The sequence below is a fragment of the Oryctolagus cuniculus genome, chromosome 8 (assembly GCF_051225735.1).
Source record: "Oryctolagus cuniculus isolate XC-2025 breed Fujian yellow rabbit chromosome 8, ASM5122573v1, whole genome shotgun sequence".
In the NCBI taxonomy this organism is placed as follows: Eukaryota; Metazoa; Chordata; class Mammalia; order Lagomorpha; family Leporidae; genus Oryctolagus; species Oryctolagus cuniculus.
The window spans coordinates 84644473-84671186 of record NC_142874.1 but is presented as its reverse complement, the minus strand read 5'-3'; the positions used below and the strand labels follow the sequence as shown (position 1 = coordinate 84671186).

General features: G+C 43.5%; 2 protein-coding genes across 22 annotated transcripts in view; one reads left to right on the top strand and one right to left on the bottom strand.

Annotated features, from left to right (window-relative positions):
• CFI (complement factor I) overlaps nucleotides 1-18371 on the bottom strand; it is a 60331-nt gene extending 41960 nt beyond the window's left edge. For 6 of the 20 annotated variants that reach the window (XR_016212324.1, XR_016212327.1, XM_089302947.1 and 3 more), the window contains exons 1-3: nucleotides 18232-18366; nucleotides 17697-17832; nucleotides 13419-13469 (exon numbers count right to left, since the gene is read on the bottom strand). Coding sequence is in view for 3 of the 20 variants with exons in the window: in XM_002717131.6 (XP_002717177.3) it covers nucleotides 43-99 (57 nt within the window). In the remaining 17 variants the exon portion in view is untranslated. Of the gene's footprint in view, nucleotides 1-42; nucleotides 126-13418; nucleotides 13470-15136; nucleotides 15240-16919; nucleotides 16989-17676; nucleotides 17836-18231 lie in introns of those variants that run through there. The other 14 variants (XR_016212322.1, XR_016212323.1, XM_002717131.6 and 11 more) reach the window with 7 other exon arrangements.
• A 579-nt stretch (nucleotides 18372-18950) lies between these two features.
• Nucleotides 18951-26355, top strand: GAR1 (GAR1 ribonucleoprotein). 2 transcript variants are annotated; one of them, XM_051819521.3, is made up of 6 exons: nucleotides 18951-19155; nucleotides 21518-21672; nucleotides 22133-22192; nucleotides 23707-23790; nucleotides 25607-25678; nucleotides 26038-26355. In XM_051819521.3, exons 1-6 carry the CDS (start codon nucleotides 18951-18953, stop codon nucleotides 26215-26217), a joined length of 756 nt encoding a protein of 251 aa, XP_051675481.3. In that variant the 3' UTR covers nucleotides 26218-26355. The 2 variants fall into 2 exon arrangements, with proteins under 2 accessions (XP_051675481.3, XP_002717233.1); XM_002717187.6 differs by having other exon boundaries at nucleotides 23649-23790.
• The last annotated feature ends 359 nt before the right edge of the window (nucleotides 26356-26714 follow it).

The following is a 26714-nucleotide window of genomic DNA, read 5'->3' as shown; positions in this document are numbered from 1 at the left end:
CTATAATCTTTAAATAGTTCGCATAAAGATTAAATTACTTACCCTGTAAAAACTTAAGTAGAAGCACAAAAGTGACAGAAGAACATGAATAAGCTTCATGTTGGAGGTGTTCAGGATCTGTCTCTGCCGAAGATGTTTTTCCAACCACATATACTTTTGAAATTTAATTTTTAACCTCTGAGAAAATATTTAGAAAGAGCAAGCCTCCTAAAGAGTTCTGTACTTTTGAACTCTTAAAGAATTTGACTAAAATCCAATGTTTTACCGTAATCGAAACCAAAAATGGCCTTCCTAGTAAACAATGGAGGGAGGTGACCATTAGGAGCTGTGTTTCCTCTACTCCATAAGAGACTGGTTTCCCTGTCTGGTTAATGAACAGTGCCTCAATTCTGCCTTTCTGGGGAAGACAGGACTTATACTGGAAGCAAATTTCTTATTCTTTTTGTAAAATACAAGACTTTTTTTCACTTAAGGTTGAAAACTAGGAAAAAGCAAGAATAAAAATGCATCATACTGAAGGCTGCACTAAATACATTAAACATGAAAAACTAAACAACCAGTTCCTTTACCATGCATTGGTTGTGCTATAATCAAATTACGTTCTCTAAGCAGAGAACACTTTTTTAAAAAAATTTATTTATTTTTTGAAAGTCAGAGATACAGGGGAGGAGAGGGAGAGATAGAGATCTTCCATCTGCTGGTTCACTGCCCAAATGGCTTCTGTGGCCAGGGCTGGACCAGGCCAAAGCCAGGAGTCAGGAGCTTCTTCCGCGTCTCCCATGTGGATGCAGGGACCCAAGAACTAGGGCCATTCTCTACTGCTTTCCCAGGCACATTAGCAAGGAGTGGGATCAAAAATGGAGCACCTGGGACTCAAACAGGCACCTGTATGAGATGCTGGCACCACAGGCAGCAGCTTTACTCTCTATAGTACAGCACAGGCCCCACAGAAAAGTTTTTAAAATAAGTATTCTCGCCCCAATACCAACTATAGTTCAGGATTCATTGTTATTTACAATAAGAATTGCTGTCAGATCAGAGTTGGTGAACTCAAGAGGTTTCCATAGCCTTGGCAGCTCATGACAAGAGCATCAGGTGATTACTGACTTCATCAATAAGAGTGTCAATTGTTAAATCAACAACCGGAGTCACTGTGCGCTTGCTCCCCATGTAGGACCTCTGTCCTTAATGTGTTGTACTATGCAAATTAATGGTAATACTACTACCTAAACAGTACTCTATACTTTGTGTGTCTTTGTGGGTGCAAACTGTTGAAATCTTTACTGAGTATATACTAAGTTGATCTTCTGTATATAAAGATAATTGAAAATGAATCGTGATGAAGAATGGGATGGGAGAGGGAGTGGGAGATGAGATGGTTGTGGGTGGGAGGGAGCTTATGGGGGGGAAGCTGCTATAATTCAAAAGTTGTACTTTGGAAATTTATATTTATTAAATAAAAGTTTTTTAAAAAAAGATTTGCTGTCAGTTTGGGTTCTGCAGAAGCAGACTGGAAGCAGAGTTTTGGATCATCAAGAGAGATGAAGCAGGACTGAGCATAGAAGCTGAAGCGCAATGCAAGTTCTACAAAGTTTTGGTCTCCCCATGGAGAGCCCTGGAGTAAGTATGACCTGGTGTTCTTGGGTCCAGTCGATATGGCCGGGCCACCACATCATGCATTATTCAGTTACTTGATATGGATTACCCAGGCGGAGCGTATCCTTCAGTGAGGCAGTGCTGTGTAGCTGAGGCATAGGCCCTGGAGGCTCTGACAATTATTTGCTACCAGGAGAAGGTGTCCTGACCACTCATCACAGCCATGCAGCAAGGCCTTCCTTGTGGGGGGCGGGAGGCAGTCTGGCAAACTCATCTCAGTGTTTTTCAGAATCTACTGGTCCATCTTTTAAAGATTTATTTATTTATTTGAAAGTCAGAGTTACATAGAGAGAGGAAAGGCAGAGAGAGAGAGAGAGAGAGAGGTCTTCCATCCGATGGTTCACTCCCCAGTTGGCTGCAACGACCGGAGCTGCGCTGATCTGAAGCCAGGAGCCAGGAGCTTCCTCCGGGTCTCCCACAAGGGTGCAGGGGCCCAAGGACTTGGGCCATCTTCCTCTGCTTTCCCAGGCCATAGCAGAGAGCTGAATGGGGAGTGGAGCAGCTGGGTCTCGAACCAGTGCCCATATGGGATGCTGGCACCTCAGGCCAGGGCGTTAACCCACTGCGCCACAGCGCTGGCCCCATGGTCCATCTTTTAGATCTACTTTCCATCTACAGTCCAAGAGTGGCTCCTTTGGAATTCCACTGGGTCTCTCTTCCTGAGAGGATGAAGGAGTTAGCAGGGAAAGACTATAGCTTTTGCCCTTGCTGTTGATCATGAGGCTGTAGGTGATACTGATTCTCTCCTTCCCTATCCATTCTAGATTCCCTTCACCCTGAGCTTCTACCTCCATCATTCTCAGTGGCTTACTTGGTGGAATTACCTACAACCTCTTCCAGGAGTGGTCTGAATCCCTGGTTATAATTCACTTCTCATGCAGAGTTGCTGTTTCTATACCTTTCCTGTCATAAGAGGCCCTTCAAAGATCATGTAGGTTTCACACAAACTCCTCCCTGCTCCCACTATAGTTACAGCAGCTCAAATTCCTCTGAAATGATTAGGATAAATTGTCCCTGTCAAGATAATGACTCCTGGAGCCAGTGCTGTGGCACACTGGGTTACTGCGACAGTTTGGGTTAAGCCACTGCCTGCAATGCTGGCATCCCGTATGGGTGCCAGTTTGAGTCCCAGCTGCTTCACTTGCAATCCAGCTCCCTGTAAATGTACCTGGAAAAGCAACAAAACATAGCCCAAGTGCTTACACCTCTGCACCCACATGGGAGACCCAGAAGCTCCTGGCTCTTAACTTTGGATTGGTCCAGCCCCAGCTGTTGCAGCCATTTGGGGAGTGAACCAGCAGGTGGAAGACCTCGCTCTCTCTCTTTCTCTCTGTAACTCTGCCTTTAAAATAAATAAATCTTAAAAAAAAAAAAAAAAGATAGCATCTCCCCTTCTTTCCTTTGTCCTAGACCTTACCTTACAATGCAATAGGATTCTTGCTGTGCCCCTATTGAAAGTATAGTCCCAGGGCCAGCACCATGGTGCAGTAGGTTAATCCTCCACCTGTGGCGCCGGCATCCCATATGGGTGCCGGTCCTAGTCCTGGCTGCTCCTCTTCCAGTCCAGCTCTCTACTGTGGCCTGGGAAAGCAGAAGATGGCTCAAGTTCTTGAGCCCCTGCATCCATATGGGAGACCGGGAAGAAGCACCTGACTCCTGGCTTTGGATCGGCGCAGCTCCGGCTGTTGCAGCCATTTGGGGAGTGAACCAACAGACGGAAGACTTTTCTCTGTTTCTCCCTCTCACTGTCTATAACTCTACCTCTCAAATAAATAAATAAAATCTTTAAAAAAAAAAAAGAAAATATAGTCCTTTGGAGACCAAGACCTTTAACTCTGCAGAATCTATAGTTAAGGGGACAGGTAGCAAAGCCCCCAGTTGGTCACTGGAAATGATGTCAAGTGTGGTCATTCCTAACTCTGTCCCATGGTTCTTAAACTCATGTATACTTCCTATTGTGAATGTGATGCTATATGGAGGTTTTCAGTTCAATGCATATGTTGCTTCTTAGACGACAGAACCCCATCCTCACAGAATATTGCCTTTAGCATTTTAGCCCCGTATTCATCAGGTTATTCTAATTCTCTATCAGGCCACTAGCTTCTGGATGGTGGGGTATGTTGTGACCAGTGGATCACATGGTCACAGGCCCTTTCGACATCTCCTTTGCTGTAAAGTGGGGATTGCCGCCTGGAAGGATGCTTATGTGGAATCTGGAAGATTAGGCACTCTGATCTTTTGGATCATGGTGCTGAGGACCTTTAGGCAGGAAAAGCACACTCATACTTCATTCTTGTGCTCTGATAATGGAAGACCAGCTGATACCAAAATGGCAGAGCGATTTTGTTGGTTACTTAGTGCTTTTTCTCTGGTGGATGTTCTCTGGCATGGGTTAACATGTGACATACAGCCAATCCATCTGTAAACCAAATGCAAACTTTCTTTTCCTTTAGCTTGTCATATCAGATTCTCCAAAGAGCCATGGTATGATCTGAGGGAGTGGCATGGGTATAACTGGAATGTTGGGTTGTCTAGGGCTACTTACTTATTTTTATTCTTTGTTTGTGACTTCTGGTCCTACTTGTGTGTGGTTGGGGATGTAAGATTTCCATCTCAATTTTGCCAGGCCTGTTGGATCTTATGTTCCTTTTTAATTATTTTAATTATTTATAAAAAGGGAACAAATTTCATGTATTTCATATTGGATTTTATGTTTCATAAGTCTGTTGGACTCAGCTAATAATGGGCAGTTCTGGCCACATGGGGACAGTTTCCTATGCTCCTTTATTCAACATTCATCAGGCACCAGTTATATACAAGTTATTTCTCAAAAGCAGTATAGTTCTCTGCTTTAGATGGCATAGCCTTGCTCTACAACCCCAAGGTCTTCTACTGTCGTTCTACCACTAGATCTCCCTCAAACAACACACATTTTCCCTGCCATTGACACTTCAATACCATAAAGTCTGCTGGGTCACTGCAGAAGTTTTTCTTGCTCTGGCAGCTGGATCTACATGCTTCAGTGTGGAATATTTACTCCCAGAGTCCAGAGTCTCACCAGGTTTTCTGTTTCCTTCTTTATAAAAGGAAGTACAAGATGCACTAACTCATTTTTTCCTTTGAAGAGGATAGTTTGGCAGGTTCCTGAGCCCTCACTTCCTGGAAATTTTATTGACAAGCCAGACGATGTTGCTCATCCTCTGGCACACGTGTCTTAATAACACATTCAGGGCCGGTGCTGTGGCATAGCAGGAAAACAGCTGCCTGCAGTGCTGGCATCCCATTTGGGCACCAGTTCAAGTCCTGGCTGCTCCACTGCTGATCCAGCTCCCTGCTAATACACCTGGGAAAGCAGTGGAAGATGGTCCAACTCCTTGGGTCCCTGCACCCACATGGGAGACCTAGAAGAAACTCCTGGTTCCTGGCTTCAGATCAGCCCAGCTCCGGCCATTGTGGCCATATGGGGAATGACCAAATGGAAGATATCTATCTATCTATCTATCTCTCTCTCTCTCTCTCTCTCTCACCTCTGCCTCTCTGTTAACTCTGCCTTTCAAACAAATAAATAAATCTTTTTTGACAGGCAGAGTTAGACAGTAAGAGAGAGAGACAGAGAGAAAGGTCTTCCCTCCGTTGGTTCACCCCCCAAATGGCTGCTACGGCAGGTGCACTGCGCTGATCCGAAGCCAGGAGCCAGGTGTTTCCTCCTGGTCTCCCATGCGGGTGCAGGGGCCCAAGCACTTGGGCCACCCTCCACTGCCTTACCGGGCCACAGCAGAGAGCTGGACTGAAAGAGGAGCAACCGGGACAGAATCTGGCGCCCCAACCGGGACTAGAACCCGGGGTGCTGGCGCCGCAGGCAGAGGATTAGCATAGTGAGCCAGGCCGGCCAATAAATAAATCTTAAAAAACAAACAAACAAAAACACAAGGCATTCAGCATACTAAATGCCTCATCTGTTCTGATCAAGGCAATACCATCAATGTAAAATAATGGGATGTTTTACAGAAAGCTTAGAGGATTCCAACCTCTGTAGATTTTATTAAAACAGAAGGTGTGAGAGAAGGCTTGGGGAGAAAGTTCAAATGTAGTGCTGCCTACCCCACGTGAATAAAAACTGTTTCTGTTTCTCTTTTCTGCTTAAAATATCTAGAGTGATTTCGGTTTTCCCAACCAAATTCTTTCTTTTTTTTTTTTTTTAAGAAATTTACATTTTTATTTTTTCTTAATTTTGTTTAAGGTATGCAAATCATGCATTTCAAATATACAGATTTAGGAACCTCCCTCTGCCCACACTCCCACCTTTCTTCCTCCTCTCTCTCCTATTCTCACTCTTAATTTTTACAAAGATCTATTTTCAGTTTACTTTATACTCATATAAGATTAATCCTACACTAAGAGTTCAACAAACAGTATGAGGAAAAAAAAAATCACTGTTCCTCAACAGTAGAGACAAGAGCAAGCTCTAAACAATCAATGAATCTCAAAATACAATTTATAACACTGCTAAACCTAGAATCAAGGTTCTTATCTATAAAATATATTCCACTGAAACAATACTAAACTTTAGGTAAGAAGTGGAATTTCCAAGTTTAGAAAGAACAAAAAAAAAAAAAGAAAGAAAGAAAGAAAGAAAAGACTTTTATGTATTGTTATGGGTTGAATAGGACTCGTCTCCCCCAGACTCAAGCAGATGTTTAAACTCTGTTGTCTTAATGTTAATGGTTAATGGATTAAGGGTAGAGACTTGAACTAATAATGGTCTGGGCGGGGCGGGGGGGGGGGTTGTTAGGTCACTGGGTGACTGCCATGGGAAGGTGGTTCTTGCATGAGGGTTATTTGAGTTCAAGTCTGCTTAGCTGCTTTTCTCTCTGTTTCCTGGTTACCAAGTGATCATTTCTCTGCACACATCAAGATGAGCTCCCACCAGACATTAGACTATGAGAATGCCTCATCTTGAACTGTAACCTCCAAATTGTAAGCTGAAATAAACCTTTTCTTTTCCAAGAAGCTCCTCTCAGTTGTTTTAAAGTACTGAAAAGCAGTTCAATACATATATCCAAATTACATTTTAAAGTTAACAACAAAAACACTGGGAAAAAATAAACTAATCATGCAAGTGAGGATATTATGTAAAAACCCCAATAAAATTAAAAGGGATAGAAAGGAAATAATAAAGATATAAGAAATATTAAAAACATCTTAAAGTATAAAGTCTTATAGTTGATAAAACAAAGAGTTATTTTGACAAACAAAAAATAAAACCATACAGTGTGAGCAATTACAGGGAGCTATTCAAATCCATTACCCTTCATGACAGGTTTACAATTTTCTCCAGAGAATCATCTTTCGCTGTTGTGGGTTTTTCTTATTGGAGAGTTATTCCAGATACATACTTTTAAAACAGAAGATGAAAAATCTATATTTAGCCTCTTTTCATTCCCTTTTGTAGTCTAGGATCTGATTAAAGCCTCTCTCTCTTTCTCTCTGAAAACTGAGTTAAGTAATAGAACAGAAGAAACAGTCAGGAATTATTTATTGCTGCTGCCGACAGTCCATTTTCATCAACATCATAATCGCCATCATCATCATCATCATCATCATCCTGGTCAGACTGTTTCTGAGACACTCCCTCTAACTCCTTTGACCCTCTTGAGTATCCTTAGTTCTTAAGCCTAGTTTCTCAGCACCCCATCAATTCTTGAACATTACCTTACAAATTTCATTTCATTTTATTAAAATTAGCCAGAATTGCATGGATGGTTTATCATCCAGAAGTTTAAGTGATAAAACATGTGCAGGGGTGGGCATTTAGCCTACTGTTAAGACATTGGTTGGAATGCCTGTGTTCCACCTCAGAGTAACTGGATTCAATACTGACTCTGGCTACTCACTTCACCCAATGCAGACCCTGGGAGGCAGCAGTGAGGCTCATTTAATTGAGTTTCTGTTATCCAGGTGGGAGACCTAGATTGAGTTCCCAACTCTGAGCTCTGGCCCAGAGCATCCCGGGTCATTGTGGGGATTTGGGGAATAAAACAGTGGATGGAGGTGTGCTTGTTCTCCCTCTCTCTTTGCCTCGCAAGTAAATAAAAATTTAAACAAACAAAACCACGTGAAACTTAGCAAATGAATCTGAAGATCTGGATGAAAAATTTTAAGCAACTTAAAACTATCAGAATTTCATGAGTATATTTAGTCAGCTTTTATTACTTTAAGAAACATATGAAGGAAGAAAATTTCAGCTCATGTTTTGGAAGTTCACAGTCCAAGATGGAGTGACCTCATTAGTGTGAAGAGGCTGCTGGATGGCAGATATATGCAGAGAGAGGGTCACATCTCAATCCAGGAAGCAAAGAGAGAGACAGGGAGACTTCTAATCTTCCATGTGGACCCCCCCTTATAAAGCTAACGTGATTCAATCATGGGGTCTATCCTCAGCAACTTATTAATACATTCTAATTACTTCCCAAGGCCCCACCTTCAGACACCATAACTGGATTAACTTCCATTCTTAATCCATTAACATAAGACTCTGGGGATAAAGCCCTTAAGACATGGACCTCTGGGGGACACCCAAACAACTATCCAACATAACACTCTGGAAAACACAAATATTGTCTTGCACTGCCTAACATTGGAGATACAGTCTGAGAAATGTTTTTTTAGGATATTCTGTTGCTGTGTGAACATTCTGGAGTGTAAATTACCTAAACTTAGAAAGATAACGCCTACCACACACCTCTGTACACAAACTCACTACTCACTGTGACATCATGTAATGAGTAATGATTCTTGAATTGCTGAAACCATGCAGAGGTTATTAGTAAATCCAACTTCATTGTCATGTGTTGAAGTTGATTTGTTCCTGAGAGGATTTGTTCTGAGAGGAGGAGCGTGGTGGGGGCAAGAGGCACGGGGTCACCACACAGACCCCAGGAGTCGGGTGAAAGCAGGCCTGAGGCAAGCAGCCCACAGACTCGTTTATTTCAGTTCCTATAGCTGCTTATATAGCCAAGGCATCCAATCCGGTCAAGGGGCAGTCTATGCCCTAACCAATCACAGCCTGTTGCCAGGCAGTTTCCAAAGCCATCCAATCACAGCCTGTTGCCAGTTAGGCTCTTGTTGCCAGGCAGTTCTGAAACCATCCAATCACGGCCTGCTGTCAGTCAGGCTCTGTTGTCATGTGGTTTCAGAAGCCATCCAATCACAGCCTGTTGCCAGCGGCCATCTTGGCATGACCTTTTCACCTTCTCATTCCATCACATTTCCCCTTTTCGTTTATTTTTGAGCAACGGGAGGCATGATTCTTGGCCATACCATTGTTGACCCCGTTTCCGTGTGGTCTCCATATGCAGCTGTGCCTGTCTTAGGTTGTCCCCCAGGGGATCTTACCCGTCATTGACTAACCAGCGCTCAAAACGAGAGACCACAGGATTGCTTGCTCAGATAGGGGTAGGAATGAGGAACAGTGGTAATCAGGGATGGCATGACCGCACACAGGCTGTGGGCCATTCAAGTGGCTGACTAGGGCTAGTGGGGTATAAAACAATAACGGATGTGGCTATGGGGGCACTGGGTCCAGCTCAGCCCAGGCCCGTGGAGCAGCTGATGATGCAGTACACAGGCTGGATGCCTCCTCTCCAGCAGCTGCCGCGATGTGCTTGGAGCCAGGCAAGGATGGATGAACCTGAGTCAGGTCCCGGTGAATCCACTACCACTCCTCAGACACCAGCGGCCCAGCCTTTCTGCAGTTGTTGCTCATCATGGCATTCACCTCCTTGTTCCAAGTCCAGCGCTGGGGCTCCACACAGGATCCAAGGAAGAACACTGCAATGCTGGACACCAAGAAGCACTCACATTCACCCACGCTGTATAGCCCAGGAGTGGGAGTCTCTGCAGCTGCCACATGGCCTGGGGGTCAAGTGATATGGGGGACCCCGCGCCCAGCTCAGGCCAGCAGGCACCACCTCTCTTCTGAAACCATCCAATCACAGCCTGCTGTCAGTCAGACTCTGTTGTCATGTGGTTTCCGAAGCCATCTAATCACGGCCCGTTGCCAGGCAGTTTCTGTTGTCAGTGGCCATCTTGGCATGACCTTCTCACCTCAGTGGCCATCTTTGCATGACCTTTTCACCTTCTCATTCCACCACAGTCATGGCCAGCTTTTCTTGAAACACTGCAAGCTTTTTGTTTTAGCCATGATTCTTACAGTGTCAAGAGGAATGTACTTTTTTTTCTTTTTTTTTTTTTATTTGACAGATAGAGTTAGATTGTGAGAGAGAGAGAGAGACAGAGAGAAAGGTCTTCCTTCTGTTGATTCACCCCCTCCCCCCAATGGCTGCGACGGCCGGAACTACGCTGATCCGAAGCCCGGAGCCAGGTGCCTCCTCCTGGTCTCCCATGCAGGTGCAGGGGCCCAAGCACTTGGGCCATCCTCCATTGCCCTCCCAGGCCACAGCAGAGAGCTGGACTGGAAGAGCAGCAACCGGGAACAGAACTTGGTGCCCATATGGGATGCCGGCACCGCAGGCAGAGGATTAACCAAGTGAGCCATGGTGCCGGCCCCAATGAATATACTTCTAAGTCTGGTTTTCTGTACAGGTCATTAGATGTTTCTCCATATGTGATATGGTCCTCTGCTGAATTTTTGTGTCTCATTGCCTTCAGTAAGGTAGATTTGTTAATATTTCCTGTCATTTTGTTCTTGTTCTTTAAGATCATAACTAAAGTGGAATGGGACATGCATGACTGGCAACCAGTAATTGTCACTGATTTTCCACCTTTGTATTCCTTAGTGACTTTTTAATTTTGTTTCTAGGTCAATCACTCGATAAAGGCTTGTACTGGCAACACTAGCAGTGGATTTTTTTATGCTTAGGGACCATAGTGAACAAACAACATGAGATTATAGAAAGCAGAAGAGAAAAAGATAAGAAGAGACAGAGCAAGATGGTAGTTGAGTAAGGTATTCCAATGATCGTCTCTCTACCAAGACACCAATCTGAACAGCTATTCACACACTAAGCCACCTTTATAAGAGCTAAGGAAGCCTAGTAAGGGAAGACGGTGTCTAGTTTTAGTATAATAAGAAAAGGTGCACTGAAGAGGCAAGATTGGAATTAGAAAGCTAGTACTGGCAATTCTTCCCAACAGCTATGTTTCATCTCCCATTTGGGGGAAGGAGATTTAATTAAGTCCAGACCTCAGACTTGAAACCCAGAAACAGGCCTGCTGGATAGGGCCCTATGGCCTTCCCCAGTCCTGACTGAGTCTTTGGAACCTCTTTAGCCAGGTAACCAAGGGACTGCATCTAACCTCCTCTTCTAACCTCCAGCAGACAGTAGAGAAAAGCACCAGCCACTGTGGAATATGGCAGGAAAGTGAGCCTAGGTAGGTTGGGATCAAGACACTGCATAGAAGACTGAGGCTCGCTCCACAGGCATCACTCCATCAGACTCAGTACTAGCATTACTGCAACCTTAGCCACACATCTGCCTCCAGGGATTTGAGTGAGCCTCTAGGACTGTAGGTCAGCATTCACATGACCCTAGTCACTGAAGATTAGTGCCCCCGCATTCCCAACTCCACTTTGCAGACTTCCACTGTGACCCATACATCCCTTCCAGAATTAAAAAGAGGGCCTCATGTCTCAACTGCTGTTGCTATTGATTACAGTAGAAAAGAATATAGGGAAACTACACTATAGTATCCAATTGGAACTAAAGGCAAAATACCCTACCAAATTGACATCCAAAGACATATCTTCAGCAAAAAGATTCTACCACAAAAATTACTCTTGAAAGTGACAGAAGGCCGGCACCGTGGCTCAATAGGCTAATCCTCCGCCTTGCGGCGCCGGCACACCGGGTTCTAGTCCCTGTTGGGGCGCCGGATTCTGTCCCGGTTGCCCCTCTTCCAGGCCAGCCCTCTGCTGTGGTCTGGGAAGGCAGTGGAGGATGGCCCAAGTCCTTGGGCCCTGCACCCCATGGGAGACCAGGAGAAGCACTTGGCTCCTGCCTTCGGATCAGCACGGTGCGCCGGCCACAGCGCGCTGGCCGCGGCGGCCATTGGAGGGTGAACCAACAGCAAAGGAAGACCTTTCTCTCTGTCTCTCTCTAACTGTCCACTCTGCCAGTTCTAGTCCCGGTTGCTCCACTTCCTATCCAGCTCTCTGCTATGGCTTGGGAAAGCAGTAGAGGATGGCCCAATCTTGGGCCCCTGCACCCATGTGGGAGACCTGGAGGAAGCTCCCGGCTCCTGGCTTTGGATCTGCACAGCTCTAATCACTGTGGCCAACTGGGGAGTGAACCAGTAGATGGAAGACCTCTCTCTCTTTACCTCTCCTCTGTTAACTTGAACTTCCAAATAAATAAATAAATCTTTAAAAAAAGGCCTTATTTCTTTTAAAGTCCAAGTTACACATACTGATCTTCCAACTGCTGGTTTACTCCCACGATGGCCCCAACAGCTGGCGTTGGGCCAGGCCAAAGCCAGGAGCCAGGAGCTTCCCCCAGGTTTCCCATATAGATGAATAGGGTCAAAGCACTCAGGCCACCTCTTGCTGTTTTTCCCTAGGCTATTAGCAGGCAGCTGGATCAGGAAGTGGAGCAGCTAAGACTCAAACCACAGCCTATGTGGGATGCCAGTGTTGCAGGTGGCAGCTTTACTAGCTACATCTAACATTGGCCTTGTAAAAAAAATTGCTTAAAGATTTGAGAGGTCAGTACTGTGACGTAACAGCACTGTGTAGGCATCCCATATATCGGTGCTGGTTCAAGTCCAGCTGCACCACTTCTGATCCAACTCCCTGCTAATGTTTCTGGGAAAGCAGTGGAAGATGGTCTAAGTCCTTGGACCTCTGCACCCATGTGGGAAACCCAGAATCAGCTCCTGGCTCCTGGCTTCAGTCTGGCCCAGCCCAGACTGTTGTGGGCATTTAGGGAGTGAACCAGCTGATGGAAGATTTCTTTCTTTCTCTCTGTGCCTCTGCCTTTCCTTCTCTGTAAGTCTGATTTTCAAATAAATCTTTAAAAGAGAGAGAGAGAGAAAGAGAGAAAATTGGTTGCTTTAAAAAAAAATTGGAAAGGCAAAGTTACAGAGCGAGCGACCGAGCAGGGGCAAGAGCAGCAGAAATCCTTGGTTTAATCTCCAAATGGCCACACGGCTGGGAGCTAGGCCATCCACATCTCCTACATGGATGGCAGGGGTCCAAGTACTTAGGCCATCTACTGTTGCCTTCCCACATGCATTTGCAGGAAGCTAGATCAGAAGCAGAGCAGCTGAGATTTGAACCATGCCCATATGGGTGCAGGCAGTGGCTTAATCTGCTGTGCCATGCTAGCCCCAGCATGTAAAACTACAGACAGTAAAATGCTAAGACTTGATGTAACATGAAAAACGAAAAAATGCTTCCTTTTCAAAGTTTGTTAAATTGATGCGATTAGCTATATGTCACATATGATGAACAGTGCCAAAAACCCCAACAACTTCTAATCCAGATCTGTGAATTATCAGAAATGAGCAACAGTAACATTTTTTAAGATTTATAAATTATTGTAAAATTCAAGATTATTTTTCTGCTATAAGTACTACCCAAATTAAGCAATGGCCAAGATATATTTAATGCTGTCTTCATGTTGGAAACAAAAGGTATCCCGTGGAGAAACTGTGTTGGTATATGAATCGATGGTATCCCACCAATGACTGGCTCCCTGAAAGGTTTTACCTCTCATAAAAAGAGGAGATTCCTATGTACTCACAGCACTTTGTGCTCTTCCTGGAGAAGTACAGACATCAAGACATTTTTGGGGCTGCAACAAAAGAAATTCTGGATGATTACACAAAAAAGGCTAACCTCATCAAATACAGACCCCCCAAAAATCCATAAAATTTACACACATGGCAGATTTACATGGTTTTTGTTCCTTTTTGTACTGTTTCAAAAACTTCCTAGTTTCTTTTTTCAAATATTTATTTTATTTATTTGAAAGGCAGAATCACAGAGAGAGGGGGAGACAGAGAAAGAGAAAGGGCTTCCACCTGCTGGTGCACTCACCAGATGGCCGCGACAGCCACAGCTGTACCAGGCGGAAGCTAGGAGCCAGGGGCTTCTTCTGGGTCTCTCACGAGGGTACAGGGGCCCAAGCACTTGTGCCTTCCTTTACTACATTCCCAGGCCATTAGCAAAGAGGTGGTTCTGAAGTAGAGCAGCAGGGATTGATATGGGATGCTGGCATTGCAGACAGTGGCTCAACTGGCTACACTACAATGTCAGTCTCCTAGAGTTTTTTTTTAAAAATATTCTAAGTTAAAAGTGGCACATACAGATTTCATTTTCAGCCAAAAGGAAATAGTCGTTGTTCTTGCTCTATTTTTTTTTTTTAATATTTATTTGAGACAGAAACAGATCTTCCATCTGCTGGTTTGCTCCCAAAATGGCTACAATGGCGGGAGCTGCGCCGATCCGAAGCCAGGAGCCAGGAGCTTCTTCTGGTTCTCCCACGTGGGTGAAGGTGCCCTTGGACCATTTTCCACTGCCTTCCTAGGCCATCAGCAGGCAGCTGGACCAGAAGTGGAGCAGCTGGAACTCAAACAAGCACCCATATGGGATGTTGGCGTCATAGGCAGAGACTTAACCTAGTATGCCAAAGCACTGGCCCCTCTATTTTTCCCTCTTACTGCTCAATCAACAAGAAAAAGAAAAAGCTTGCTCCCACAGAGAAGTTGAAAGTACTGTAAGATGCTTAAATACTTTACTATGAATCGCAGAATATTCTTCCTTCCGGAAGTTCAGAACTTAAAGCAGGGCAGGTGAGGAAATTTCATCTTTTGTTTACAGTTAAAAACTCAAAAAGTTCTTCCACTTCTCCCAACATCTGATACTGAGGGGTAGGCAGGCCTTTGTTGGCAGTAGTTAGGTTATGTCACTGCTTAGGATGACTGCATCTCATACTGAAATGTCCAAGTCCAAGTCCTGGCTACAATCCCGATCCAGATTCCTAATGTGCATCCCAGCAAGCAACAGGTGATGGCTCAAGTACTTAGGTCCCTGACAGACCTGCACTGAGTTTCCAGCTCCCAGCTATAGCCTGGCACAGCCCCAGCAGTTATGAGCATTTGGGGAATGTATCAGCAGATAATAGCTCTATTTTAAGAGATAATTTATGTTACATATATTTTACTAGTTTTAAAAACTAATGATATTTATTATTTTATTACCATGTCTATAACTTGTTTACCATTCTAGATTCCTGAGCCATGAAAATTGTTTCAATTGGATTGGCATTGTGGTTCAGCAGGTTAAGCTGCTGTCTGCAGTGTTGGCATCCCATGAGTACTGGTTCGAGTCCTAGCTGCTCCAGTTCTGATGCAACTCCCTGTTAATGTATCTGAAAAAGCAACGGAAGGTGGCCCAATTGCTTGGGCCCCTGCCATCCATGTGAGAGACTCAGATGGAGAGATGGAGGTCTTGACTCACAGCTTTGGCCAGCCTGGTCCAGCTCTGGCTGTTGTAGCCATCTGAAGAGTCAACCAGCAGATGAAGATCTCTCTTTGTGTCTCTCCTCTCCCGGTAACTCTGCCTTTCAATTAAAATAAATAAATCTTTTTAAAAATTATATTCAACTATTCCTCCAAAATACAAATACGATCTAGGCAGGAGTGGAGTACACTCGATCCACAGGCCATATATGGCCCATGAAATCATTTGATCTGGCACTGCCAAGGCAGCCACAGGTGGGCCTTGAAATTCAGTAAGTCTACAGTGGGCTAATTTTTAACTTGATTATTTTGTATGGCCTGCAAATGATATGATAAATACCCAAATGGCACTTGGCAGAGAAAAGATTCCCACCCTGGTCTAGTAGATGGGAAATGGGACTTCTTCAAGCAAGAGTGTGTGACAAAAGTACAAAAAGAGGGGCCAGTATTATGGCATAGCAGGTAAAGCCACTGCCTGCAACATCAGCATCCCATTTGGGCGCAGGTGCGAGACCCAGATACTCTACTTCTGATCCAGCACCCTGCTAATGTGCCTTGGAAAGAGGCAGAAGATGGCCCAAGTGCTTGGGCCCCTGCACCCACATGGGAGATCTGGAAGAAACCCCTGGCTTCAGCCTGGCCCAGTCCTGGTTGTTGTGGTCATTTGGGAGATGAACCAGTGGATGGAAGATCTCTTTCTCTCTCTCTTTGTCTTTTCCTCTCTCTGTGTAACTCTGACTTTCAAATAAATAATCTTTTTTTTTTTTTTTTAAGGCAGAGTGGACAGTGAGAGAGAGAGAGACAGAGAGAAAGGTCTTCCTTTGCCGTTGGTTCACCCTCCAATGGCCGCCACGGCCGGTGCGCTGCGACCGGCGCACTGCGCCAATCTGATGGCAGGAGTCAGGTGCTTATCCTGGTCTCCCATGGGGTGCAGGGCCCAAGCACTTGGGCCATCCTCCACTGCACTCCCAGGCCACAGCAGAGAGCTGGCCTGGAAGAGGGGCAACTGGGACAGAATCCGGAGCCCCGACCAGGACTAGAACCTGGTGTGCTGGCACCGCAAGGCGGAGGATTAGCCTAGTGAGCTGTGGCACCAGCCAACTAAATAATCTTAAAAAAAATGCAGAAAGAGAAGCAAGGCAATGGCGCTAGCTTGATAATAAAATTAATTATACAGAAAGCTTAATTGATGGAGTTTATTTGACTTGTTGCTAAAGGAAATGAAGGATTATTTTCAGTCCCAAGGATGGGTGTGGTATGAAGAAGCTGTTTTAGTAAGTTCAATATTGCATCATATGCAGTAGAGATGGGAGGAGGAAGTGAAGCCTGGAAGCATTTAGTTTAAGGCAACAAGGATACTCAGAATGGGACAGCATGTTGTGATGATTTCTTGTGGTTTTACTGGGTAATTTAGGATAAGACTAACAAAAGGTAACATGTGGCGGTGACAACTGAAGACCTGTAGTAAGTTGACAGCACAAAGCTACCTTAGAAAGAATGAACAGAAACTGACTACTTTGCATAAGAGGCAGCAGCAAAGACTAGGGTGGGATGGTGACAGATGACAGGGTCGGAGAAGAGTGCTCAAATATGTAAGGATTAGGAACCAAGAATATGATGCTACCACTAGGACATAGTGTACTGGAAAGAATAATTTGGAAAAAGAAAAGGGTAAAAGCAGGGATAAAGAAGGGCTGAGGGCTGTGAGAACTCAAGGTTCTAGCTTGCCCTTCTAACTAGCTGGGGAAGTTACTGCTCTTGTCTGAATGTCATTTCCTTACCTGCAAGGTAAAGAGGTTAAGTACCAGGGGATTTTGAAAGTTCTCTAGGAGATCAATCGTTTTGTCACACTGAGTTGGAGGTAACAGTGGAACACAAAATATATAATGAGAAAGACATACTGAATACAATGTTAAATGCCACAAAGCAAAATAGAGCATGGCAGTTATAACTAATTCCAGCACTGTCTGATGCACAGAATTTAAAGCACACATCAAATACTGTTCAAATACATCTATCAGATTCCATATTGATTGTTACGTGCTCCCTTCATAGGCTTATATTTTCCTTTTTTTTTTTACAGAGAGAAAAGAGAGAGAGACATAGAGAGGTCTTCCATCAGCTGGTTCACTGCCCAAATGGCCATAAAGGCCAGAGTTAGGCTGATCCGAAAGCCAGGAGTTTCTTCCAGGTCTCCCACGTAGGTCCAGGGACCTAAGGACTTGACCATCTTCCGCTGCTTTCCCAGGCTCATTAGCAGGGAGCTGGTTTAGGAGTGGAGCAGCCAGGACTCAAATCCCCCACCCACCCCAGTGCCCATGACAGGCTGGCACTGTAGGCTGCAGCTTATTCCCCCTACGCCACAACGCTGGCCCCCTATTTTAGTATTAATTCCCAGTATTTTTATAGTAAAGTTTTCAATGCTTTTTAATCTCATTAATAACCTTCTGAAATAGGTACCCATCTCCACTCTCTTTCAAAGACAACTGTTTCAAAGTATCAAGGTAAAATCCTAGAGGACTGCAGGGGAAACCTGACCGAAAATGGGAAGTCACCACCTTTAAGGGTTCTGCAGGATGTAGGGGCAGCTGATGGCAGATGCCAAGGGCTTCAGGAGAAAAGAGAAGAGGAACTTCCCGTGTAGACTAGTACACAGCCTGTCGGGGCTCAAAGTGTACTTGTCGAATGCGTGACCTGCTGAAAAAGATTAAAAGAGCTTAGTTTCGTTTCCAATAACAGCGGCTTTGAAAATACACAAACACATATTCTATTTCTCCCTTTCATTAAAAAAATTATGTGACAAAAGAACAGGCCCAGTTTAGCCTACAACGGAGCCGCTCAACTTTTTCGCTGGTCGTGATAGGCTCCGATGCAGCTAGATCCACCACCGGCAAAGAGCGGCTCAGAGCTATTTAAGGGTTGCGGCGACACTTTCTGGAGTTTGCAATAAACTGGTGGGTGAGGTTGAGGACCATTTCGAGCTGAGAAGCAACAGCGCCCCGCCCGCGGACCGCGACTACTGGAGCCATGGCGCCACAAACACTAACAACCGTAAACCCCAACAGAAAGAACAGGCGGAGCCCTAACACCAACCTTCTCCCGGAGACACGCCCCCTGCTGCACTTCCGGAATGTTCTGGGGCAAAGGGCGCCGCTATTATACGTCACTTCCGCCGCGGTTCTTTCGGCAAATTTACCTCACTGTCGTAAAGGAGAGGCTGGAAATTGGATATTACTATTACTTTTTCGGCACTGAAGGCTGTTTTGGGAAAGTGCTGGTGCCTCAGGATCTGTCAGTGAGCGGAGAAACCCGTTATTCGAGTTTCTGCCCCCTCCCTGCCCTTATAAAGCCCTAGCCGGTACGGTGGCCGAGAGTTGGGAGTGAGGCGGAAGTACCCAGCGGGTGGGTGTGCGCGCACCTCGGGAAGCAGGGGTGCACGTGGAGACGGTGAGTGGCCCTAGGAGCTGAAGGATCTGAGAATGTTGGACCTGGAGCTTAGCTGCGTGAGGGATGGAGAGAGGAAGGAAGGGAATGCAATGCGGCTTGAAGCCCTTGCTGCTGGGTAGGGGAGGTGGTAACCCAGGGGCGACAAGGATAACGTGTTGTCGGTCGGCGCTCTCAGGGCGGTGGGGAGATAGTCCTCACCCATCGGGTTGTCGCTAGCAGTCTGGTCATGGGCGAGGAGGCAGGGCTGCTATGGGTTTTGTCCCCTTCACTGTCTCAGATTGGTTAGAGGTATCCTCGGGGACCACACCGATCAGAAGGCACGAACCTTGTTTTTCGTTTTTCTTTTATACCAGGTAGGAGAGATCATGTCTTTTCGAGGAGGAGGTCGTGGAGGCTTTAACCGAGGCGGAGGCGGTGGCGGTTTCAACCGCGGGGGCAGCAGCAACAACAGCCATTTCCGAGGCGGCGGCGGCAATTTCCGAGGCGGCGGCCGAGGAGGATTTGGACGAGGGGGTGGCCGCGGGGGCTTTAACAAAGGCCAAGACCAAGGACCTCCAGAACGCGTAGTCAGTATGTCGGCTTCGAAGACTAACCTCATCGCGCGTGTGGGGCTGGGTTGTGGGTTCGTGGCACTGGCGGATTTGGGAGTGAGATGCTGACAAGTGGGGCCCGCAGCTCACGTAGGGAGGTTGCAGCTTGGTCCCGGAGGCAAGTCTGTGTGGAGAATTCTGTAACTGACTTAAAGAGTGTAGCATGTAGAGAGATCAGAAAGATGAGTTGCATTTAAATTGTGTCAACAGGTGTCGTTTGAGCTTGGACGGAAAGGGGTTCTATAAGCAGTATTGAGTGCTTATCCCTGTTTCCCCCCATTGAAACTGTGATTCAAAGCCAAGTCTCTGCTAGGATCGTAAGGTTAGTGATAAGCGCAAAACAAGGAGGCTGACGTTGTGGTCCAGTTTGTGAAGCCGCCGTCCCATATTGGAGTTCCTGGGTTTGAACCTCACTTCTCCTTCTGATCCAACTTCTGACTGATGCACATCCTGAGAGGCTTGGGTACTTGGCTCCCTGCCGTCCGTGTGGGTGATTGGGATGGAGTTTCTGACTGTCGGTTTGTAGGCATTTGGAGAATGAACCAGTTGATGCAAATCAATTTTTCCCTCTCTTTTTCCCTCCCCACCCTTCTCTCCCATCGCTCTGCCTCTCAAAAAAAAAAAAAAATGAGTAAAAGGTTTTTTTTTTTTAAGTCTGTTTACTCTAAAGCTCATATTTTCAACTGCCTTCCACTTACTTTTCAATTACTTTTCTACTCAAAAGTAAGGAAAAAAATTGCTTGAGAGGGAAACTACAGGAGGGGAAGTCAGGAAAAAGAACTATTTAGAGTAAGTTTGGAATCATTGTCAGTGAAGTCGGGTGGAAGACACATAAAGTAAGGAAGAGGTTTGGCAGTCGAAACCTACAACTTTGAACGGGAGATGGACGAACTCCTTAAGAATGGATTAGATCTATATGCGGGGTGGATTGAAGGGAAGAAATGGCTAGAGTAAGTGGTCTCAAAACAGGCTTCTGCAGGTGACAGGGAAAAAGGAAAGGGAGATAGGAAAGAAGTTTCAAGGGAAACAAGATCAGTGGAACTTGGCTAATGTTGGAAAGGGTTGCAGGTTTTGAGCTTCAATGGAAGGGCAGGACAGTTTGTTTTGCAGGCATGTTGACACGGTGACAGTCATTTAGAAATAAAGGTAGTTGCTTTGAGATTCCAAACTAACTTTAAAAAGATTTGGAGAAGGCTGGCGTTGTGGGGTACTGAAAACACCATTGCCTGCAATGCTAGCATCCCATAGGGCACCAGTTCTTATCCTGGCTGTTCCACTTCCTATCTGGTGCCCTGCTAATGCTCCTGGGAATTCAGTAGAAGGTGGTACAACTGCTTGGTCCCCTGCTACCCATGTGAGAGACCTGGATGGAGTTCTAGACTCCTGGCTTTGGCCCATTGAAGACATTTGGGGAGTAAACCAGCAGATGGAAGATTCATTCTCCTTCCCTCCTTCTTTCCCTCTCTCCCTCCCTCCCTCTCTCCTCTGCAACTCTTTCAAATAAATACATAAATCCTTTTAAAAAAAAAGATTTGGAATCATTGGTAAAGACATGGTAGGAATGGATAGGTTCTAAGAAGACAGAAGAAAAAGTCAAGAAAGAACAAAGGCTGATTCACACTTAGGAGCTGGGGAAAAGGAAGAACCAAGAGAATGATGCATGGTGTTTAGTCAGTATTACAATAAAATAATTGTTTTAGGTTGAGTGTTCTCAATATGCCAGGAAGTGTCTTGAGCCCTTGACATTTGTTATTCCACTTACTTATTATAAATTAACCATAGATATCTATTTATGTTATTAGCCATATATTAAAGATGAGGACACTGAAGCAAAAGAAGGTGAATATTTTCCCCCAGCTCACTTGGCTGGTGTATTGTGGAGTTGGTATTCCAACCCAGGAAGTCTACTTTTTTTTTTTTTTTTTAAACATAGTACTTATTTGAGTGGAGAGAAAGAGAGCTGCCATTCACCGGTTCACTTCTGAGATGCCTGCAATGTTGGGATTGGCTTGGCAAAAAAGAAACCAGAAACACAGCCCAGGTCTCTCACGTGGGTGGTAGGAACCCAGTTACTTGAGCCATTACAGCTGCACCCAGAGTGTGTATTAGTAGAAAGCTGGAGTTGAGGAGCTGGTGCCTGGAATCTGATATGGGACATAGTATCGTGACTGGCATCTTAACTGTAGGTTAAATGCGTATCCTCCATATACTTAAATAACTGCTCTTGTGCTTCATAGTAGAGCAGGTATGGTGAGATCCCAGGTAACCAAGCTTCCAGAAGTGGTTGGTTAATATCCTTTGAAATAATTGCATATTTTAAATAATTTCTCATCTTATTTCAGTATTGGGAGAGTTCCTGCATCCTTGTGAAGATGACATAGTGTGTAAATGTACCACAGATGAAAATAAGGTGCCTTATTTCAATGCTCCTGTTTATTTAGAGAACAAAGAACAGATTGGAAAAGTGGATGAAATATTTGGACAACTTAGAGATTTTGTATCCTTTTCTGTTGGAAGACCTGGTAACCTCCTTGAGAAGTTATTTTTTTTCTGAGGCAATTAAATATAAATTAGACTTCTTGTTTTATTAAATTAGACACTATTGCAACAGATTGAAAATGAAAGATGATCAAGAGAGAATGTATTCATCTAAATATATTGGATTCATAGATCTGAGAAAGTTCACTTATATTTTGGAAAGTTCTAGAAATGATGTCCATTTGGGTAAGTGCTGTAAGATTGAATTGATTGTTTTGGATATGATGGTCTACTGGAATAGTATCATAGAATTGGAAGTTTGAGTTGTTATAAATTTCATTTTCTGTTGAAAACCTTTTTTTATCTCTCTTATATGTGTCCATATATTCTAGCCTTGTTTTTAAATAAAACATGAATTCAGAAGGTTTGAAATCTCCTTTTATCGTAATTTACTATTTGTTCCTTAATAAAATTACTAGTATTTTTCAGTTAAATTGTCAGAAAATATGAAGGCATCTTCCTTTAAGAAGCTACAGAAGGTAAGGCAAGCTTCTGATACGTAGAATCCTTGGTTTACTCTAAGGTAACACTGTGCCTTAGGACAGTCCTTGGGGGCCCTAACTCCCTCAGAATACCCTATGTGAAGCTTCAGTTGAGATGTTCTGTTTTATAAATGTGAGATTACTGACTTCTAAAAGTAATTGATACAGCCTTTTGGAAAATATTTCTTGCTCATATTAGCAAAATCTTTAACTGTTACAGTATTTTTTTAGTTTATCTGACAGTCTTACAGGAAAGTTTGTATGACCAAGCATTCTATGCAAGCTGTTAGATTATAAACTTACATGATTTGGGAGAATGTGGATGCTAAATGATTTCTTAAGTATTTCAATTTATGATTTCTGGAGTGAGGGAAAAAGATGGGCTGCTGTAAGAATCGTTATAGTAGAAACAGGTTAAGCCTACAGACTTCCCTTGAAGAAATGATCTTGAAGCGGAAACTGGAGAGTTGATGAGGCATGATTCTCCCAACTCAGTAGTATCTGCAAGGAGCTTTTAGATGTCCTTTTAGGTCTCATTCCTGCAAATTTGACCCAGGAGCTCTTAGGAAGGACCCTGGATTCAATATAAAAAGAAAAGCTTTTGGATAATTTTGATGTAATTAGACAAGTTCTCAGGAGCCACGGGGGTAGTCAGAGAGGAGGAGGAAATGTATTCCAAGTAGAGAAGACAGCATGTGCAAAGTCACTGGGACATCAGGTGACCTGAAGGATTTTAAAAAGAGCTACAGCTTAGATGCAGAACATTTAGGATCAGTGGGAAGGTTGTAAATTCAGACTGATATGGTGAGGTAGGAAGGGGCCTGATTATTACTTAAGCCTTTATGTCATGGAAAAGAGTTTAGACTTTAGTTTTCACTTTTTTTTTTTTTTAAGATTTATTTATTTGAAAGGCAAAATTACAGAAAGAGAAGGAGAGACAGAAATCTTCCATCTGCTGGTTCACTCTCCAAATGTGTATCATGGCCAGTCTCAAATTAGCTGGCATGCCAGTACTTTATTTTGTATTTTAATGCCATATTTTTAATAGTTTGGTTTTCTATGATAATTCTTTTGAGTGAAAATGTTAGTGCAGGGAGCATTATTCTAAAAATAAATGAGATTAGTCTTGGTTTCTTTATGTATACTTGCTATGCTTCTTGTATGTCAAAGTATAAGTGCCTTATATGTATTACTTTTTTGATTTTCATAGAACCATGTGAAGTTGATGGTTTATTATCTTTATCTTACAGATAGGAAAACTAAGGTATTATCTTTATCTTACAGATAGGAAAACTAAGGTATTAAGAAATTAAGTTCTTGCCCAAGGCTACACAGTAAAAAGTCATAGGGTTGGGATTTGAATCTAAGCACTTTTGATTCTAGTGTATGGTTTTTAAATGGTTATTAAATTGTCACCCAAGTCATCACACTGATGGTTTCTGTCATACTTCAGTTTTATATAGACCCTTATAAGCTACTGCCACTGCAGAGGTTTTTGCCTCGACCTCCAGGTGAGAAAGGACCTCCAAGAGGTGGTGGCAGGGGAGCTCGAGGAGGAGGAAGAGGCGGAGGTGGCCGAGGCGGTGGCAGAGGCGGTAAGTTGCTTGTCTGGGAAAATGCCTACTGAGATTTCCGAGTCAGCCAATTCACATGTAATAGTTTAATTTTTAGTCAACTGGTTCTTTTTAGTAAAATTATTTTCAAATATTCACAAATTACCCATAGTATTGATTCTTAGTTTGAACAAATAACTTAAATAGAAAAAGCCTAATAAAGTGCACTTATGAGGGATTTCAGCTCTTTGGGTTATTCATGTCTTATGCATTTTAGTAAAGTATAAGATTATCTTAAACTGAATTTTAGTTAGTTGGCTAATATTGAATGTCGATTGTATGCCAAGGGCTGGTCACTTTTTTTTTTTTTTTTTTTTTTTTTGACAGATAGAGTTAAGACAGTGAGAGAAAGAGAGACAGAGAGAAAGGTCTTCCTTCCGTTGATTCACCCCCCAAATGGCTACTATGCCGGCACTGCGCCTATCTGAAGCCAGGAGGCAGAAGCCTCTTCCTGGTCTTCCCACGCGGGTGCAGGGCCCAAGCACTTGGGCCATCCTCCACTGCCTTCCCGGGCCACAGCAGAGAGCTGGACTGGCAGAGGAGCAACCAGGACAGAATCCAGCGCTCCGACTGGGACTAGAACCCAGGGTGCCGGCGCCACGGGCGGAGGATTAGTCTAGTGAGCCGCAGCGCCGGCCCACATATTCTTTTAATACCCATATATATCTTAGTATTCAACAAAACCTTTCAAGATAGATGATACTCTTATTTTATGGAAGAGAAAATGGAAGTTTATGGGGTAAAGTTTGTCCTGTTCTGTTAGCTGGCAGACCCAGAGTTAAAATTGTCTTCTGATGTCAACAGTTATTACCAATAACTTCGCAGTGGTTTCAGTCTTCATGCATGTGTTTCCCGAAAGCGTTGGTGCATTTGTCATTATGGAGCGCTAGGTGGTGAGCAGGGCTGCAGTCTTGGGTATGCTGAGATCTGGGAACACTTTCCAAAGTGGAAAAAGATAGGAGTGAGCAGCTGGGCTTGGACAACTCTGCTACTGAGTTAATAGAAAGTGAACTCTGCACCTACCTTTGCATCTCTTAATTTAATAACAATTTCACTATAAGTGCTTGTTTGGGTAAATAAGTGGGAAACAATATCTCTAATTTTCTTCCTTCAATATTTTTTGGGAATACCCCCTTAAAGAAAAGATCCCCTCATTGTATGTTCAGTTTCATGGGTAACAATAAAAAAATTTCATAGCTAGTTTATTTTCTTAAACTTTATATTTTTATACCAGCATTTTGAAATTCTTCCTATAATCCAAGTGTTCTTTGTGAAGTTAGTGCCCAAAATAAACAAAAATGGAAACTGAAAAATAGGCAGCCAAATATGTGTAGATTAATAGGAAAATAAGTAATTTAAAAGTGTTAAGGCTCATGCACAGGTGAGCATCAGCTATGGCCTATACGCAGCTCAGTTAACCTTGAGTCATCCCATATCTGCCGTGACTTGTTTTTGGGGTAAAAGCCCTTAGTTTAATCAAACTGTACTTGATTCAATCCAAAAACTATTTTCCCTAAACAGAAGTTGAGATAATCATGCATTTAACCATAGTACTAAATTATACTTTAGGGTAGCGAATTTTTCAAATTTGTTAAAATGGAATACTGTATGAAAGGTGGTAAGCTGAGGTTTTAGCCTATTGACCAGTTGGTAAATTACTGTAGTTTCTCCATTGTTATCTTTTAAAAATTTTTCTAAGACTATGTGAATCAATGTTCTTTATAAGTGTAGGAGTTTATTGATTTTTGTAGGCTTATTAGAATATGAGTTTGCAATTAATAAATATTTCCCTTTTCAGGTGGCTTTAGAGGTGGAAGAGGAGGTGGAGGTGGGGGCTTCAGAGGAGGAAGAGGGGGCGGTGGTTTCCGAGGTGAGAGTGAAAGCAATGTCTTTAAAGGGCTGAATGTTTAGAATTGTCTACTGTTTCATCTTTTTGTTTAAGTTTGTTCTCTGCCATCCACTATACAGAACACAGTGGTGTTCTTTGCTTTAGTATAGTTTCATTTTAATCACTCTGTTGCCTTCCCCTTTTAATTTTTTCACCTGTCTAGCTTGTTTTTCCATATTGCTAGTTTGAAAAATAAAGCTGTATGATATGGATGACAGTTAAATTTGATGGAGTGGTTTACTAAACATTATAGGAACTAATGTTGATTTTAAATTTGAGATTCAAGACTATTTAAAAAATCATTTTCCATACCCCTAACACTTTAATTTTCTCTTAATCAGGAAGAGGACATTAGATGTATTGATGGACAGACTTCACCAGTTGAGTTCTGCATTAATCTGCATGATCTACTTCTTCTGTGGATTGGAAACTTGTTTTTCGAACAAGTCTTGAAGATATGGTCATTTGTGACATTACAACTAAGATGTCAGCTTCATGCAAAAATGAATGCAACAGAATAATCAGTTTTGCTCTAAAAGAGCAAGAAAAATGTTTCAATGTTTTGTACAGTACCTGGCACTCTGTGGGTGCTTAATACATGGACAGGAGTTTTCATCTGAAACATTGAATTTTTAAAATAAAGCATTTTATTCCTTTTAGTTGTTTAGAGTGTGTTTATTAAGCCAAGCTGTCTCTTCGAAGTTGAGAGGAACAACTAAACCTTAAACCCAGTGTATTATAGACAGGAAAAGAAGATTTGTTTGAATACATTACAGGTATTTTTTAAAAATAGGTTTACTGGAGCAGTACTTTAAGATTATTTACACACTACTATACCTTGCAGAATGTTTCTATTTTGTATTTAAGAACATTTCTGGGGGCCGGTGTTGGAGCACAGCTGGTTAAAACTCTTCCTGTGGCACTGGCATCCCATAGGAGCACTGGTTCCGGTCCCAGCTGCTCCACTTCCCATCCAGCTCCCTGCTAATGTGGGTGGGAAAGCAGCAGAAGATGGCCC